At 48.4% G+C, this 19884-nt stretch overlaps 1 protein-coding gene across 1 annotated transcript in view; it reads left to right on the top strand.

Annotated features, from left to right (window-relative positions):
* The first annotated feature begins 16963 nt into the window (after nt 1-16963).
* MEGF9 (multiple EGF like domains 9) overlaps nt 16964-19884 on the top strand; it is a 98879-nt gene continuing 95958 nt past the window's right edge. Inside the window, exon 1 of the mRNA XM_084821440.1 lies at nt 16964-17899. Coding sequence (XP_084677566.1) covers nt 17320-17899 — 580 coding nt within the window. The 5' untranslated portion in view covers nt 16964-17319. The remainder of the gene's footprint in view (nt 17900-19884) is intronic.

Raw genomic sequence — 19884 nt, 5'->3', positions numbered from 1 at the left:
AACAGCTGTAAGTGGGACCCAGTCCTGATTTACAATTGCTGGACCTTTCTTGTGGGAAGATGCATTGACCCTGCAGTAGGCTCTGAACTCTTAATTTAGAGGTGCCAAGATAGTGATAAATCAGATCCAGGTTTACTTACAAGGAGATACTTTATTGAGTACAATCAGCACACAGGCGTACCCAATGGTTGGATCAGACAGCTTCTCTGAACCCAGAGCCATGGGGTACAATGGGTTTTATACCATGCATGTTAACAGTGAGGCAGCACGACACCAGCAAGCACCCACTAGCGTTCATTCCCAGCATAGACTAGCAGTGCTTGGTTCCCAACACAGCCACCTGCAGCTTTAAGACAAACAAACTTCACTTCCCAGGCCCATCTTGATAAGACCCTCTAGCTTGTTAGTATGGAATGTGCTTGAGGCCTTTGTCCTTTGACTCATCTCACATGCTCAGAGGTCTACTAGCAAGGAAATTGCACCCATAATGAACTTAAGCAAGGCATTATGGATCTCTGTGCTCCTCTGGAACTACAGGTGACCTAGTTACAGGCCTGGGACCAATACAGAAGATGCATTTGGAGGCCAGGAGCAGAATCGCTGTCCAGACAGACTAACCATTTCCATTACTGCTCCTTTAAAACAGAATCTGTTTGTACGCACAATACAATTGTTTCATTCCAGAGTTTGTACTTTAGAGAGCAATCCTATGGCCCCTAGACAGAGTCATGGGGGGTGGCAGTGGCCTTGGATAGTTTGAATTCCTGGATCTGAAGTCGGAGACAGCCCTCGGACCTTGGACCCAGGAATCCGAGCTCTCCACTCCCTCCCCCTCACAGCCAGAGAGAACTGTGCTGGCTGCCTCTCTGAGGTTGCAAAGGCAACCCCAAATGGAAAGGGAGCTGTTCTGTGGGTGGGGAGGGGTGGGGACTGGGGAGGCCAGTTTACACCATATCCAGAGGCCTGCCCAGCCTCTTCCCCCTCCCCCCAAGACAAAAAAGCCCATCTAGCTTAAATGCAGAGTGGGAGGTGTGGCGGAGGCTCTGCACTGGATGCTCATAAGCCTCCGAGTTTGGAGGCTTACGGGTATCACGGACAGATCCGATAGGCTTGCATGCTTAGTTAATTAACTGCACTAATTATTTACCCAATCACTTCCAGTAACGCTGAATTGGACTTGGTTTCATAATTAGCTGATGCAAGTCATCCACTCTAGTTTTTACAGTTAGTATATTCCTTGGAGAATATGAACTGTGCCCCTGCCGAGAAGCCTAGTACCCTCCCACTGTCCTTCTAATACAATGCAAACTTGCTCCAGTGATGGCATAGATGGGTTCATGACATCACCGGCACTGGCCAGTCAGTACTGTGCACAGCCCTCTTTTGCTGAGCTCAACTCCTAGAGAGGAAAAAGAAATGATTTGTTTGAACTCCACACAGTAAATGTACTTCTGGAACAACCCTACTACTCAAATAATGTTCTGTTTGTATGTAGCCTTAATGAGTTCCTCCCCCAGCAGCAGGCACATTGCAGGGGAAATTATTCTGAAACGGTCTGCTGGACTCCTAAGTGACAGTTATGTTTGTCAATAATGGGAACAGGGAGACTCAGCTCTTCCTGGCTTCTGTCTTGTTTGGGTTTCTCTTCTCATTGTGAGGGCAGCTGGTTACCACAGAGCTCTATATTTAGGTTTGGCTGGTCAGCGTTCTGCAAAGCTGCAAAAAAGAGGCCTAGAAGCTTCTAATGAATTTATCGCACTTAGGTGTGTGTTTTTTCTTAATTAAAATGTCTATTCGAGCATTCAGAGGCTGCTGCTGCTGCTGCTGCAGCAGGGGAAACTCTCTGCTCTGGAGTTCCCTCACCCAGCTTTTGCAGGAAGCCGTCTTATGTTACACGTCAGGCTTTCCAGAGTGCATGAGCAAACAGACGCCAGACGCTCGGTGGCTTGAGTAATGTGGGCAACAAACTCCTGAACCTTGCAGACATTTTAAACTGTGCTCAAATTATTTGGGGGAGAGGGGCAGAAAGGTGGGGGCCCTTAATGCTATCAATAAGCCCCATCCCTGGCACCCTGCAATTTTAGCTCAATCATACCCAGCCTTCTAAGAACAGTAGTTAACCCCCGGCTCCCAAATTCATCAACTGCAGTTCAAGTGCTCACTTTAATATATTAGCGCAAAGGAAGTAATTATTTCATTCCTGCATGAAGAACAAAACAAAATAGGATACCAGACAGTATACGCCCAGGCCGAGTGTCCAGGAGCTAAAGGGAATGGCCCAAAGGGAACTGTTGACCCAGCAAAGGCACACAATCTTGCGCAATCCTTGGCAACCAATCCTCTTCCTGGTCCTCAACTGGGTTTATGCTTGCAGCTGGATTTTCTTCCTCCTCCCGAGTAGACCCTGGCCACAGAGCCTTCTAACAGCCCAATGGGTGCTTCTATGGCTAACTCCAGGTTTCCTGACTTCACTTTTGAGAGAAAGGGGAGGGGGCAAGGAGGAGAATCGGGGTTCAAGGCAGGGCTCAGCTGGAGGTCACAGGAGTTATGAGGGAGAGAGGGGAGGCATTGCTCAGATGGGACTCTTCCGGCTGCCTTTATTTATTTACTTATTTAAAGCATTAGTATCCCGCCCGATATCATTAAGATCCCAGGGCGGCATACAGATAAGATCAATTTAAGCGGTATAAAACAATAAACAATTAAAACACCTAAAGCATATTAAAGCATTAAGCAAGCTAATACCAATTTAAAAATCTAAAACAATTAAACAGCTTAAACAGTGTGCAACTTTAAGGCATTGAATTAGCCCTCAAAGGCTTTGGTGAAAAGCTATGTTTTAACTTGGCGTTGAAATGAAACCAATGTCTGTGCCACTCAGGCTTCCAAGGGGAGGGCATTCCACAACCAGGCTGCCACAGCAAAGAAGGCCCTCTCCCATAGCATATGTCTTGCACTGGTGGGACGCAGAGGAGGGCCCCTCCAACAGTTCTCAGTCCTCAGGCAGGCATATATAGGGGAAGGTCACAAATGTTGTGGTCACAAGCTGCTTAGGGCTTTAAATGTCATCACCAGAACCTTGAATTCCAACCAGAAGTGTATTGGCAGCCAGTGCAATTCCTTTAAAACTGGTGTTATACGATCTTTGTGAGATGTTCCAGTCAGCGGTCTAGCTGCTGCATTTTGCACTAGCTGCAACTTCCGAGTTGTCTTCAAGGGCAGCCCCACGTAAAGTGCATTGCAGTAGTCTAATCAGGAACTTACCAGTGCATGTACTACTGTGGCTAGGTTATCCCTGTCCAGGAAAGACTGTAGCTGGTGGATCAACTAGAGCTGGCCCCAAGTACTCTGGGCCATGGAGTTTGCCTGGGGCTCCAGTGACAGGGATGGATCTAGGAGTACTCCCAAGCTACGCACCTGCTCCTTCAGGGGCAATGCAACCCCGTCCAAGACAGGTTGCTTACCCAGTTCCTGGACTCAGGAACCACCACTCCACAGAGCTTCTGTCTTGTCAGGATCCAGCTTCAGTTTATTGGCCCTCATCCAGCCCAGTACAGCCTCCAGGCACTGGTCCAGCGCCTTCACCGCCTCAGCTGACTCCAGCAGCAAGGAGAAATAGAGTTGAGTATCATCAGCGTACTGGTGACACCTCACCCCAAAACTCCTAATGACCTCACCCAACGGCTTCATATAGATGTTGAACAGCATGGGGATAGAATAGAACTCTGTGGCAACCCACAGCTTAACAGCCGTAGGGTAGAACAGGAATCACCCAATACCACTGTCTGGAATTGGCCCTGCAGGTAGGAGCAGAACCTCTGTAGCATACAGCCTACTGACTACTGACTATTTCTCCTGGTCTTCAGTTGGGTTCTCTGTAGAGTCCCAAGACCCTTCCCCCTAAAAGGTTTCTCCAGGGTCTGGGTAGGATGAGACCCTGATGCTGGGCAGACTTTAGACTTGTGGGATCTTCCTTCCTTCCTTAAACCCCACGAAGTCCACCCGCTGGAGCCAGGTGCACACAGTGGCTGGGTGGATGAAGGCGGGTGGAAAAGGCTAAGTCAGAAGGTGAAGCCAAGGCTGAGTCAGAAGGTGAAGCCAAGTATCTACTGTATCCCATCAGCCATCTACTGTCTGAGATAGCTCCGCCTATGCAAGTACGAATGTACATCTGGGTTACTAGATGGCAGGGATTCCGACACAAAACTCTAAAACTGGCCAGGAGAGCCGCTCAAAGACTTCTCCCCTAGGGAAGGCCAAAAACAGGGCGTCAAAACTAACCAGAAAGCCCCTTCTCGACACAAGGGGCTCGTTCATCTAGGTTTGTCTTCCTGCTGTTGTTTGGCTCTGTAGATATTACTGCTTCCCTAGATGTCAAGGACAGCAGTGTCTTCGCTCGTTGGGCCGGCCTACCATGGTTCTGATCCTGCTCTCCTCCACCCCACCGGCCGCTCTGGACGGTATGGCTTTTCATTTTTAAAGACCATGCACTTTATTTATTTATTACATTTCTCTGTCGCCCAATAGCCAAAGCTCTTTGGGAGGTTCACAACAATCAGAACCACAATGGACAGTGTAAAATGCAACAGGAAATTTGGAAGCTGAAAACTGCAATACAAAAGTACAAACCACAACAAACCCAGCTGTTCTGTTTGGGGACAGGCAGCATAGAAATTAACTATAACTAAGACACAATCCTATGCACATTCAGACAGAAAGAAAGTCCTACAACTCCCAGTGTCATGGGAAGGGAGGCGGTTAAATTTCACCTGCCCGCCACGGTTCTGATTGTGCTCTCCTCCACCCCACCACCCCTTCATGGATCACTGCCTTGTTGTGGCGAAGGGGCTTGCGTAACTCAGTGAAGCCATAAGCTATGCCGTGCAGGGCCACCCAAGACGGACAGGTCATGGCGGAGAGTTCTGACAAAATGTGGTCCACTGGAGAAGGAAATGGCAACCCACTCCAGTATTCTTGCCAAGAAAACCCCATGGAATGTATCACAAGGCTAAAAGATATGACGCCGGAAGATGAGCCCCTCAGGTCGGAAGGTGTCCAATATGCTACTGGGGAAGAGCAGAGGGTATTTCCAAGTAGCGCCAGAAAGAGTGAAGCGGCTGGGCCAAACCCGAAAGGACACTCAGCTGTGGATGTGTCTGGTGGTGAAAAGAAAATCCGATGCTGTAAAGAACAATATTGTTTAGGAACCTGGAATGTCAGATCAATGAATCAAGGTAAGCTGGAGGTGGTCAGACATGAGATGGCAAGATTGAACATCGACATCTTGGGAATCAGCGAACTAAAATGGACAGGCATGGGTGAATTTAATTCAGGTGACCATCATATCTACTATTGTGGGCAAGAATCCCTTAGAAGAAATGGAGTAGCACTCATAGTCAACAAAAGGGTGGGAAAAGCAGTACTGGGGTACAATCTTAAAAACGATAGAATGATCTCAGTACGAATCCAAGGCAAACCATTCAACATCACAGTAATTCAAGTCTATGCCCCAACCACTGAGGCCGAAGAAGCTGAGGTTGATCGGTTCTATGAAGACCTACAACACCTTCTAGAACTAACACCAAAAAAAGAGGTCCTCTTCATCATAGGGGATTGGAATGCTAAAGTAGGAAGTCAAGAAATCACCGGGATAACAGGCAGGCATGGCCTTGGTGTACAAAATGAAGCAGGACAAAAGCTAATAGAGTTTTGCCAAGAGAACATGCTGATCATAGCAAACACTCTTTTCCAACAGCACAAGAGGCGACTCTACACATGGACGTCACCAGATGGTCAATATCGAAATCAGATTGATTATGTCCTTTGCAGCCAAAGATGGAGAAGCTCCATACAGTCAGTAAAAACAAGACCTGGAGCTGACTGTGGCTCAGATCATGAGCTGCTTCTTGCAAAATTTCGGCTTAAATTGAAGAACGTCGGGAAAACCACTAAACCGTTCAGGTATGACCTAAATCATATCCCTGATGAATATACAGTGGAGGTGAGGAATAGATTTCAGGGATTAGACCTGATAGACAGAGTGCCTGAGGAACTATGGACGGAGGTCCGTAACATTGTTCAGGAGGCAGCAACGAAATCCATCCCAAAGAAAAAGAAATGCAAGAAAGCCAAGTGGCTGTCTGATGAGGGTTTACAAGTAGCTGAAGAAAGAAGGGAAGCGAAAAGCAAGGGAGAAAGGGGAAGATATACCCAACTGAATGCAGAGTTCCAGAGAATAGCAAGGAGAGACAAGAAGGCCTTCTTAAATGAACAATGCAAAGAAATCGAGGAAAACAACAGAATGGGAAAGACTAGAGATCTCTTCAAGAAAATTGGAGATCTCAAGGGAACGTTTTGTGCAAAGACGGGCATGATAAAGGACAAAGAAGGCAGGGACCTAACAGAAGCAGATGAGATTAAGAAGAGGTGGCAAGAATACACAGAAGAACTATACAGGAAAGATCTGAATGTCCCTGATAGCCATGATAGTGTGGTCACTGAACTTGAGCCGGACATCCTAGAGAGTGAAGTCAAGTGGGCCTTAGGAAGCATTAGTAACAACAAAGCTAGCGGAGATGACAGCATTCTAGCTGAGCTATTTAAAATCCTAAAAGATGATGCTGTTAAAGTGCTGCATTCAATATGCCAACAAATCTGGAACACTCAACAGTGGCCACAAGACTGGAAAAGGTCAGTTTACATTCCAATTCCAAAGAAGGGCAACGCCAAAGAGTGTTCAAACTACCGCACCATTGCGCTCATTTCACATGCCAGCAAGGTGATGCTCAAAATCCTACAAGCTAGGCTTCAGCAGTATGCGAACCGAGAACTACCGGAAGTACAAGCTGGGTTTAGACGAGGCAGAGGAACTAGAGATCAAATTGCCAACATTCGCTGCATCATGGAGAAAGCAAGAGAATTCCAGAAAAACGTCTATTTCTGCTTCATTGACTACGCTAAAGCCTTTGATTGTGTGGATCACAACAAACTGTGGCAAATTCTTAAAGTGATGGGAGTACCAGACCACCTTACCTGTCTCCTGAGAAACCTGTACGAGGGTCAAGAAGCAACAGTAAGAACCAGACATGGAACAACCGATTGGTTCAAAATTGGGAAAGGAGTACGACAAGGCTGCATATTGTCACCCTGCTTATTTAACTTATATGCAGAGTACATCATGAGAAATGCCGGGTTGGATGAATCAGAGGTCGGAATTAAGATTGCTGGGAGAATTATCAACAACCTCCGATATGCAGACGATACCACCCTAATGGCAGAAAGCGAAGAGGATCTAAAGAGCCTCTTGTTGAGGGTGAAAGAGGAGAGTGCAAAAGCTGGTTTGAAACTCAACATTAAAAAAACTAAGATCATGGCATCTGGCCCCATCACTTCCTGGCATATAGAAGGGGAAGAAATGGAAGCAGTGACAGATTTTACTTTCTTGGGCTCCAAGATCACCACAGACGGTGACTGTAGCCATGAAATTAAAAGATGCTTGCTCCTTGGGAGGAAAGCTATGGCCAACCTAGACAGCATAGTAAGAAGCAGAGACATCACTTTGCCGACAAAGGTCCGTCTAATCAAAGCTATGGTTTTCCCAGTAGTAACGTATGGCTGTGAGAGCTGGACTATAAGGAAGGCTGAGCGCCGAAGAATTGATGCTTTCGAACTGTGGTGCTGGAGAAGACTCTTACGAGTCCCCTGGACTGCAAGGAGGTCAAATCAGTCCATCCTAAAGGAAATCAACCCTGAGTGCTCATTGGAAGGACAGATAATGAAGCTGAAGCTCCAGTATTTTGGCCACCTAATGCGAAGAGAAAACTCCCTGGAAAAGACCCTGATGCTGGGAAAGACTGAAGGCAAAAGGAGAAGGGGACGGCAGAGGATGAGATGGCTAGATAGCATCACGGATGCAATGAATATGAACTTGAGCACACTCCGGGAGAGAGCGCAGGACAGGAAGGCCTGGCGTGCTATGGTCCATGGGGTCACGAAGAGTCGGACACGACTGAACGACTGAACAACAACAACCACCCCACCAGCCGCCCTGGACAGTGTGGCTTTTCATTTAAAAACCACGTTCCTTCTTTCTTACTTACATTTTTATATTGCCCAATAGCCAAAGGTCTTTGGGCAGTTCACAACAATCAGAACCACAATGTACAGCATAAAATGCAACAGAAAATTTGGAAGCTTAAAACTATAATACAAAAGTACAAACCACAACAAACCCAGCTGTTCTGTTTGGGGACAGGCAGCATAGAAATTAACTATAACTAAGACACAATCCTATGCACGTTCAGACAGAAAGAAAGTCCTACAACTCCCAGTGTCATGGTCATGGGAAGGGAGGCGGTTAAATTCCACCTGCCCGCCATGGTTCCGATTGTGCTCTTCTCCACCCCACCAGCCGCCCTGGACAGTTTGGCTTTTCATTTTTAAAACCATGTTCTTTCTTTCTTTCTTTCTTTCTTTCTTTCTTTCTTTCTTTCTTTATTACATTTTTATATCGCCCAATAGCCAAAGCTCTTTGGGTGGTTCACAGCAATCAGAACCACAACGTACAGCGTAGAATGCGACAGGCAATTTGGAAGCATAAAACTGCAGCACAAAAGTACAAACCACAAGAAAACCTAGCAGTGATGCAGAGATGTGAAAATACAAGAACAGATTTAAAAAGACAGAGCTAACGGACGGAAACGACAGAGCTAAAAGACTAAAATGGCTGGGAAACTAAAAAGGCCTTCCCCTGGCACCGGAAAGAACACAATGGAGGCACCGGGCGAGCTTCTCTTGTTCCACAACTGAGGTGCCACAGCAGAAAAGGCCCTCTTCTTGGTAGCCACCGAAAGAGGTAGCCACCCGTCACTTTAAATGCAACAATGCATTCGATGTTGCCTATTAACGTCGCACCAAGGTTGTGACAATGGGCGTTCATTTGGCAGGAAACGTTTGGGCAAAATGATGCCTGCACGCATTTTGCCTTGTAACTCTGGTTCTCGAGACTGGCTTTAAGAAACAAAACAGTGAAAACTGGGAATCTAGGAATCCAAATCATCATTGTGAAAATGGGTGCAGGGTGGCATGGCTAGAAACCAGGTTAAAAACTTGGTCAGAACCAGGCAACAGGGAAACCCTGTGCGGACTGCATTGATAAAGCTCCCATTTCTGACTTTTCTCAGAGCTGCAGACCATAATGCTCTTCTCTTACAGCAGGATCAAAATCCATTTCAGGCACATGTTTAGACAGAAAGAAGTCCTATACCTCCCAGCATTCCCCAGCCAGCATTGTAGGACTCCCCCACTCCCTATCTAAAAAGAAAATTGTAGGACTTTTTTCTATCTAAACATGCATAGCATTGCACCCTGAAGGCTGCAATCCTATACCCATTTACCTGGAAGTAAGCCCATTGGACTAAGTGGGACTTACTTCTGAGTAGACATGCACTGTGAACGGATTGGGAGTGTTATGCCAAGCACCGCTCTACACTCCAAACACTGCCTCAATAGGCTTGCATGGGAGAGCTGGGTCTTCCATGCTATTGATGGAATCGTCATTCCAGATTTATTCATGTATTCTGGGTATTTTTGTCTTGCCCTTTGGCTAGATTCTTGGGATGATTCTCTTACTGTCTGCCAGGAGGGTTCATCTTGTTACCTTTGGTCCTGGTAGGTTGGCAGAGTCTTTGCGTAACACCAGCGAGCCATACCTAGCTCTTCCTTCATGTTCACGGCTTGCTCTCACAAGTTGCCAAGGGCGTATCCCTCTCATTTGAAATCAGTCCAGGTTTTGCATATCTAGACAGCACAAAGTCACCCTGGCACACCCTGGAATCCCAGCCATGTGCCTCGGTGCTTATCACAGGGAAGTTTTTCTTATTAGTGACGAAGAGGAAAAAAAACAAAACTCTGGGCGTCTCCACAAATCTTTGCTGCTGCACTGCAATGAACAGGCTTCAAGGGCAAAGTGCAGTGTGAAATTCTTGAATTAGAAGGTATCAGCAAATTTGATTCTATCCCATTTGGGCTTAATCAAAACTGGGGGTTTGTTTTCATGCTACAGCTATTAAATTAGCATAGCATGGCTAGAAAGGTAAATATTTTTGCCAATGACATCTGTTGAGAAAGGATCCCAAAGCAACAACAGGACACTTTAGATTGCTTCCAGACACAGGGCTCTTAGCACTACCAATTAGAAGACACTGTGCAGCTATTCTGTCTCCCTCCCCCCTTAACAGATTTTCTGTGGTGAGAAAAACGATGGAAGAAATTGTGGGAAAACACAGGAGGGTTTCAAATGGAAGACAACAATATCTGGATCCCCCATAAAATTCCAGGAATGACGCAGGGCAATTGCACAATAGAAACTGTGCCTAGAAGCTCCCTATGGCCAACTGAAAGGAGATAGCATCATAAGCAAGTTTTGAGTTTTCCAGAGCTTTTCTTCAGGCTGGATGTCAAAAGGTGGGGAGGGGAAGAGATCAGATATGTTGAAACAGTAAGGAAGACTTACAGTGCAATCTCACATGTCTACTCAGAATGAATTCAATGGGATTTACTCCCAGGGAAGTATGCACAGAATTATTTATTTCATTTCATTTCTATACCACCCAATAGCCAAAGCTCTCTGGGCAGTTCACAAAAATTAAAACCACAAAATACATCATTAAAAAAAACAATATAAAACCTTAAAACTACAGTATAAAAGTACAACCAGAATAAAATCTAGCAGCAATGCAGAGATTTAAAACACAACAGGGGATTAATTAAAACAATAGAGCTAAAAGACTAAAATGCTCAAATGCCACGGAAAATAAAAAGGTCTTCACCTGGCATTAGAAAGAGCACAATGTAGGCACCAAGTCAGCCTTTCTGGGAAGCTCATTCCACAACCGGGGGGGGGGGGGAGCAGAAAAGGCCCTCTTCCTAGTAGCCACCTACCTCACTTCTTTTGGCAGGGGCTCCCGGAGAAGGGCCCCTGAAGATGATCTTAAGGTCTGGGCAGGTACATATGGGAGGAGCTGATCCTTCAGACTAAAGCCTTAGTGCCATTTGCAAGATGGAGTGGCAAAGGTGTTATGAAGACTTGATTAGGTTAGGATACTTTCCACATGAAGCCTTTATTGTGCACTTGCGATTCCTCACTTACGGTAGCTTGCAGGTCCTTTACACTATGTTATCCTCCTCCAGGGACTCCCCCATGCTTTGCAACCATTTTAGCATTTTGTTTTTTTTAATGAGGAAAGTCTGGTATTATTTGTGAATGGCGGGATAAAGCCTAGTGTAATTGTGCAATTCCACTATACCACAGTGCCACCTAATGCTTGTGTAATGGAACATAACATGGAGGAAAATTCTGAGAGTGCCTTGGACTGCAAGAAGATCAAACCAGTCCATACTCCAGGAAATAAAGCCAGACTGCTCACTTGAGGGAATGATATGAAAGGCAAAACTGAAGTACTTTGGCCACATAATGAGAAGACAGGACACCCTGGAGAAGATGCTGGTGCTAGGGAAAGTGGAAGGCCAAAGGAAGAGGGGCCGACCAAGGGCAAGGTGGATGGATGATATTCTGGAGGTGACGGACTCAACCTTGGGGAAGCTGGGGGTGGCGATGGCCGACAGGAAGCTCTGGCGTGGGCTGGTCCAGGAAGTCACGAAGACTCGGAAGCGGCTGACCGAATAAACAACAAAAAATGGAACATAAAGGAAGAGAAAGAAACCTGCAGGAAAAAAAGCACAGGTAAAGGAGCCAAGCTTAATCCCACAAAGAATCCAGAAGCAGAAGCCTCAGTAAAGGTGTGGGATAAAAGCCTCGTGTAGAAGAGCTCTAGATGACACCCTCAGAAAGGGGCATACAATCAAGAGGGAGGGCAAGAAACAAAGTTAAAAATGGCCACATTAGCAAGCATATAGGATACACTGAGAAGGTATGTAATTTTTGTGAACCACCCAGAGAGCTTTGGCTATTGGGTGGTATAGAAATTACATGACATGACATGACATGAATAAATAAAATGTTAAGTGCAATTTCAGGTTAAAACACAGCATTGAGAAGGGTATGGCACAGGTCAACAGGAAGAATGTTCCATCCAGTCCATCAGGCTGATGTCTTTCCTAGGCAAGCTGCCTGAGATACGTCTTAACTGGGATTGAAACTTCAACCATTCTCTATCACTGAGCTATGAACACTACCTAGGATGAACATTTCTCCTTGGTTCCCTTCTGTTATTGTTCTGTGGGTTTGCTGAGCCCTGTGTTCCATTAGTCCTCCTGAAGATTTAAAAATTTATTCTTTCAGGTGCAATCCTTTGCATGTTTAGACAGAAGAAAGGCCTACAACTCCCAGCATGCCCCAGCCAGCATGGCTGGCTGGGGCATGCTGGGAGTTGTAGGCCTTTCTTCTGTCTAAACATGCATGGGATTGCGCCCTTAGTTATTTAAAGCATTTCCCCCTCTCCTCTGTCAAAAAGGATCCCACAGCCACTTATGTACAATTAATAAATCGCAGATTTACCACCTAGAAAGACACGACACAAAAGGAAAAAGGGATGTGAAGGGAAGAAGGGGGAAAAAGCCCTGAAGTGGTATTTCAGCTGGGCTGCTGGAATAGACCTGCTTCCGATCTCAGCTCCCTCTGCTTCACCTTGCTGGAATGGCTGCTGCAGGTGACAGGAACAATATGGGGAATTTCTAAAGTCTAATTCCAGAACTGCCCATGTACAGTTTGCCACAACTTTCGTTTCCTTCTGTTTGTTCTCATGTTTTTCAGCCCCACCTTACCCATCCCTGTCCTCTGCCACACTTTCATCTAAGCAAGCCAGCAATCATGGATGAAGCACCTGTATGATCCGGTGAGCACACGAGCGCATCAAGATTCCTTTCTGTGCACTGTGTTTTGTCTGCCCACAACTGTGCGTGCAAACTGACAAAAGCAGAGGGCGTGTCAATACAAGAACAAATAGAAGGGTTGTAAATCTGTGGCAAGCTGCGCACAGGAATACCTGAGAAATCCACAACGGATTCAAATTAGTTTGGATTTCTATAAATCTGACCTGCCGATTCTTCAGCAGGTTGGTTTTTCTGGTGTTGCTCACATTCTGCAGATTTGCAGACAGTTTATTTACTTTCCGGAACCGTGCGCAGACTGAAGTTGTATGCAAAATTGTACACATACAAAAATGCGAAAAAGACTGACCAAAAATCTGCATCTCTCCCCATAGGCTAAAGGCTGAAAATGCGCCTTTTGGGGGGATTTTGGAAGAGAGACTCAGCTATTGGGTGGTGTAGAAATGCAATAAATAAATAAATAAATTTGCTCATTTGCACACTTTTGCACATTGGCACAAGTGTGCACTTTCCAGTGTTGGGAAGTTTGGGAAATAGAAAACAATCTGATTCCATCACTGAGTAGACGATGGAATGAAAGGTGCCTGACATTCCGCGAAATGCAGACAGAATGGATTTAACAAAATCCCTAGCTGCACATCAGCTTTAAGAATTTCTAAATTCTTAAAGCTAAATATCCATATCTCTTGCTACCATTCAGCATAGGACGTGGCTCCCGGACATCCTGGTTGCTCTTCTCTGGACATGCTCCAGTTTGTCAATGTCTTTCTTAAAACGTGGTGCCCAGAGCAGGATGCATTACACCAAATACAGCCCGACTAATGCAGAATAGAGTGGAACCTGAACTCCCTGTGAATTCCCTAAACTCTGTGCTTCTGTGAGAATGCAGCTTGACCTGTGTTAACTGATCCTAACATAAGATCAGCCCAGTTGGATCAAGCCAAAGGTCCATCATGTCCTTCTTGGAGGTCCACAAAAGAGGACATGAATGCAGTGACACTCCTCTGCTGTTTTCCCCAACAACTGCTTTTCAGTGGTATCCTGACACTGAACCTGAAGGTTTTAAGAACATCAGAAGAGCCCCGCTGGATCAGACCACAGGTCCATCTAGTCCAGCATTCTGTTCACACAACGGCCAACCAGCTGTCGACCGGGAACCCACAAGCAGGACACAAGTGCAACACACCCTCCCGCCCATGTTCCCCAGCAACTGGTGTACATAGGCTCACTGCCTCTGGTACTGCAGGAAGCACATAGCCATCAAGACAAGCAGCCATTGATAGCCCTTTCCTCCAGGAATTTGCCCAACCCACTTTTAAAGCCATCCAAATTGGTGGCTATTACTACATCCTGTGGTAGTGAATTCCCTAGTTTAACTATGCGCTGTGTGGAGAAGCCCTTCCTTTTATCTGTCCTGAATCTCCCATCAATCCGCTTCATAGGATGACCCCGAGTTCTAGTATTTTGAGAGACGGAGAAAAATGTCTCCCTCTCCACTTTCTCCACACCAGGCATAATTTTGTACACCTCTGTCATGTCTCCCCTCACTTGCCTTTTTTCCAAGCTAAACAATCCCAGCTGTTGCAGCCTTCCCTCCTAGGGGAATTGCTCCAGCCTCTTGATCATTTTAGGGTGCAATCCTATGCATATTTAGACAGAAAAAAAAAATCCTACAACTCCCAGCATTCCCCAGCCAGCATGCACCCTTTGTTGCCCTTTTCTGCACTTTTTCCACCTTGAGCTATCATGGCCCAAATTATTGAATGCCCACCCTAGAGAATGGATCCACCTGGCACTGTATTGTGTACTGACTTACAGAGCTAGGCAAAGCCCTTTTTTATTCTCCCATGCCTTTAAAAAAAAACGAGCCACAGTTTATTTAATTTTTAGTGATTAAGTTGCACTGAGTGTGTAAGGGCGCAATCCTATGGGGATAGGTGGCCCCGTCCGAACTCGGAGGCGACCGCCTATCCAGTGCAGGGCAGGAGAAGCACGGAGGGGATTGTCCCCCTCTGTGCTTCTCCTGCCCTGCATTTGTGGATTGCCGATTGCAGGAGGGCTGAGCACAGAAGGTGCTGTACGACACATTGGATGTGTTGTACAGGCATTTCTTCCCTCCCCGCCCTGGAATGCCCCCAGACATGCCCCTTTTCGGCTGCTCCGTGCTCCTCTTGTGAGCACGGAGGACGGGGCATCTCCGTGCTGCCTGCAAGGCGGTGTGGAAAGGGGGAAAAGCTGGTTCCCGGAAAACAAGATGTCCTATGGCTGTCTAGTCGCTGACTAGCGGTCATAGGATTGATCCCTCCGTTGCATTTTAAAACGGACCTTGTCCATGTTTTAGCTGCTTTGACATTTATTGATATTCACAGCTCCTAATTCATGTCTCCTAATTTTAAATAGTTATTTAAAATTATTGCTGTTGCAGCTTTTAAATTCCTTTTAATTTTAATGTGTTTTCTTACGTGTTTTATCATGTTTATTTTTATTATGTTCGTCCCCCTGAGAGCTTCAGCTATAGGCTACTGGGCTATTTATTCATAAATTGAATAAGTGACTAATAACAACAAATAATAATGGCTGATAGCCATTGATAGACCCATCTCCCAGAAACAGCCATTGGGAGACCTGTCCTGTGTTTGCACTCTTGCTCAAGAATACAAGAAGCATCCTGTTGGATCAGGCTAAGGTGTACTTAGTAAAGCTTTGTGTGTGGGGGGGGGGCAAGGATCTCAGCAGCTATCAGGCGATTGGTGCTTCACTAGTGGATTATCAGCCAATCCAGTCTATACCCACCCTGACTTTAAATATGACGTGGTGCAAAAATATATGTTAAGGTAGAGGTGGTCAACCTGGCCTGTGCTCCCTGCCCCAAATTAGGAAATAGCTCTGCTCATTTACAAGGCAATTCAAATTCAGCCTATCGCTCTTCCTGCCTACCTCTCCAGTCCTGTGGGGGCCCACAAGGAGCCCTTGGAAAATGCAGTTTTCCCAAGGGATACTTGGTAAAGCTGTATTTCCCAAGGACTACTTGCCAGAGAAGGGAGGGGGTAGAGAGTTCCCCCACTTTCCTTTCCGTGGGGCTTGCTGTCATTGTGGTAGGGTGAAACTCAGACAATAAAATGACCACTGCATTGGGTTCAGATGTGCCCAGCTAGGTCCCTCCCCCACTGCTTTCACAGGGCTGTCTTGGGAGATTAGTATGGTGACATGGTCTGGGGTTTCTTTGGAGACTTCTTATCCCTCTCCTTAACCTGTTACCCGGGAGCTGGGGTGTGTGTGTGTGTGTGTGTGTGTGTGCGTGCGCGTGTGCGCGTCACTACTAGGTAAGCCAAGTTTAAATGGTTGTCAAATTGTGCCACTGGGACCAAACATACCCTAAAAGATCCCAGTAATCAAAAAGATCCCAGTAATGTATTTTACAAATAAAAACAAGACATTTTTACATTTATCTTTGGAGCAATTAAATGACCCTTCCCCAGCCTGCTGCCCTCCAGATGTGCTGGACTACAACTCCCACTCATTCCCAGTCAGCATGGGCATGGCCACTTTATTCCCCTCCTCCACGCCCTCCTGAGCATGTGCAGAGTTGCTTCCTCAAACGAAGCAGTGGGGAGGGGAGGTTTCAATCCCTTCAAAACGAAGGGCTAAAATGAAGCTATCATCACCACCACCACCATCAATGTATTTTCAGCCTCCTCCTCTTTGACATTCCCTTTTTAAAGGGCCCATTCCGTCAAGGGCAGGGCAGGAGGATGGGCTGGGGAGGCAAGCGCCTGCAAGGGTTCATCCTTTGTTCGCTGCTGCAACAGGAGCATCTCCGAGCCAGCATCCCTTCCTAGTCGCCCAAGAGACACAATGCAGGCGGCTTCAGCAGCAACTATTATGCAGCGTGCTAGAGAATAGAGATGGGGGGGCGGGAGGGGGAGGCGGAGAGTCGGCATCCAAGGCGCTTCCCGATTGGTCGGACGGTGCACAAAGAATAGCAAATTTGGCCTGGTCACGTGGCCCCGCCCGGCTTCTCAGTGGCTCCGGCGCGTGCCAGTTTCTTTCTTTCTCTGTCTGGTTCTCCCCCCCCCCCGCTTCTTTTCTTTTTTTCCTCCACCCTCCACTTTTCTTTTTTTTTCACTCGCTGATAGAGGAGAGGGAGAAGGAGGAGGAGGAGGAGGAGGAGGAGAAGACGATCGGGGCAGCGGGGAAGAAGGCACGGGGTGAAAGGAGGAGGAAAAGGGGGCGAAAAAAGAAGGAGGAAAAGAGAGGCGAAAAGGAGAAGACGAGGTTTAGACGAGGCTGTCGATGGGGGGAGAGATGCCATGGTGTCTCCGGCCCGGCCGCTTCCTGGAAGCCGGTTCGGCGGCGGCGCCGGCAGCCCGCGCGTAAAAGCCTGCTCGGCGCGGCGGCCGCGACGCGTGGGGCCGGATGAATGAATAGGTCGATGGCCGGGGAGGACCCCTGCGCGGCGGCGGCGGCGGCATGAGGGTCGCGCTCCGGAGCCGCGGGCAGCTTCCCCCGCTGCTGCCGCTGCTGCTGCTGCTGGCAGCGGCGATCGGCGTCTGCCGGTGCGCGCCGGCCCCCGAGGCGGATCGAGGCGAGCCCGGCGCCGCGGGCTCCGGCGGAGCATCTCCCGGCGGAGGAGCCGCAGGAGGACGGGGGGAAGCGGGGTCCCCCCTGTCGCCCGCGCCGCCGCCGCCCTCGCCGCCTTCTCGCCCGCCGCCGCCTCTTTCTCCCTCCCCAGCTCCGCGGCGCAAAGGAGGCGAGGGGGAGGAAGGCAACGAGCTCAGCGCCTGGACGGCGGAGGCAGCCAACGGCACGGGGCCCCGGCCCACCCTGCCCCCCCCGGGGGGGGCCGCCGGGCCCACGGCGCCGCTGCAAGGGGGCGGCCCCGCGGGGACCCCGGGCATCGCCTCCACGGCGGCGGCGGCGTCGCCTCCGCCGCCTCCGTCCCCGCCAGCGCCGGCCGCCAGCGCCGGGCCCCTCCCGACAGCCATGCCCGCGTCGCCTTCCGAGGAAGCGGGGGGCGAAGGAGCCGACCTGGTCGGGCACAGCGGCGCAGGTGAGTGGGCGTCCCGCGCGCGTGCAGGCGCGGGGGCGCTTCGCCGCATGCAGGGGCTCAGGGCGAGCGCGGCAGGCTCCAGGCTCCAGCAGCGACCCCCGGGTGGATGGACCTCCGGGGGCCCTGGAATCTTCCCGGCAGCTTTCACTAGACCCTCCTAGGAGTGGGTCAGGGTTGAGCGTTTGTGATGGCCCACTCGCCCTGAGCCCCAAGGCTAGGGCAGGATGCAGGCTCCAGGACTGAAGGGCGGATAGATTTTTTTTTTTTTAATGGTTACATTTACATCCCACCTTTTTTCCTCTTGCAAGGAACCCAGAGCTGGTTACATGCCCCCCCCCCTCCTCTCCATTTTATCCTCACAACAACCCTGTGAGGGAGGTTGGGCTGAGAGTCAGGAACTGCCCCAAAGTCACCCAGTGAGCTTCCTGGCTGAGTGGGGACTAGAACCCTCGTCTAGTCTCAGTCCCACACTCTAACCGTGACACCACACTGGCTCTCCAAACTGACCCCCAAAGGCTCTGGAATCTTATTGGAAGCTTTCAGTAGACCCCTTCCCGGTGGGTCAGGGTTTAGCATTTGAGATGGCTTCAACAGGATGAGGATTTATTTCATTGCCATGCCGCGCCGTAGTTCTCTGGGCAGTTCACAACCAGTCACAAAATCACAGACCGCAGTAGTAATGTGAGCTTTGGCGGTATTGATGCTTTGCACCAGCCGCATGAATATGTATTACTGCTGATCTGTTGTTTACTATTTTGCGGTCGATATCTGTGGGGTCAATGTGTCTCAACTCACAGGTGAGGGGTAATTTGCCCTCACCTGTCATTAACACGTGTGACTGCTTATCTGCTGTTCGCTTATTTGTTGTCAGTCCTCTGACTTGGATTCCTGCATCTGACTCGGATTCCTGCACTGAGCAAGGGGTTGGACTCGATGGCCTTGTAGGCCCCTTCCAGCCCTACTATTCTATGGTTCCATGTGTGGTTCTGTTTGTAGGCCAGGGAGAAATGACTGTCACCTGTTTTTAAGGCGGAATCTATTTCTCCCTTTTGGGATCAGTTCCTCAAAATAACATCACCATTTTGTGGAGTGATTTTGATACCCAAAATGACAAAGGCAATGGGAATAGTATTTCGAAACCAAAGGAATGTATAAAGACAGAATTTAATGTGGTTACAGGGGTTCTGAGAATAACAGTCTTTTTCGTGGGGAAGCACTGATGGTGTTTATTTGATGATTATCTACTTCCTTGTCTGTATTTTGACGTTTTGTGTTATTTTCCATCATATTCTCTGTTCTTCTGGAGTATTTCCCCTCCTTTGCACTTCTTGCTGTTTCGTTACATCACCATGGCCTGCAGTTGATGCAACTGATGAGCCTTAGTACATGTTTTTAATGGACTGTTTCTCATCCTGAGGCTGCAGGATGGCCTGTGTGGGGTGGTCCTCAATTTGTGGCCCTCAAGGGTCCCCAATCTGGGGTGGTCCTCAATTTGTGGCCCTCAAGGGTCCCCAATCCGGGGTGGTCCTCAATTTGTGGCCCTCAAGGGTCCCCAATCCGGGGTGGTCCTCAATTTGTGGCCCTCAAGGGTCCCCAATCCGGGGTGGTCCTCAATTTGTGGCCCTCAAGGGTCCTCAATCCGGGGTGGTCCTCAATTTGTGGCCCTCAAGGGTCCCCAATCCGGGGTGGTCCTCAATTTGTGGCCCTCAAGGGTCCCCAATCCGGGGTGGTCCTCAATTTGTGGCCCTCAAGGGTCCCCAATCCGGGTGGTCTTCAATTTGTGGCCCTCAAGGGTCCGCAGTCAGGGGTGGTCCTCAATTTGTGGCCCTCAAGGGTCCGCAGTCAGGGGTGGTCCTCAATTTGTGGCCCTCAAGGGTCAGCAGTCAGGGGTGGTCCTCAATTTGTGGTCCTCAAGGGTCGGCAGTCAGGGGTGGTCCTCAATTTGTGGTCCTCAAGATGATGCTGGACTACATCTACCATCACCT

Source organism: Heloderma suspectum, chromosome 14 (assembly GCF_057233095.1).
Source record: "Heloderma suspectum isolate Gila_16-S chromosome 14, 16-S_ref, whole genome shotgun sequence".
In the NCBI taxonomy this organism is placed as follows: domain Eukaryota; kingdom Metazoa; phylum Chordata; class Lepidosauria; order Squamata; family Helodermatidae; genus Heloderma; species Heloderma suspectum.
The sequence above is the reverse complement of the archived record's forward strand: the minus strand, read 5'-3'. Positions and strand labels throughout refer to the sequence as shown.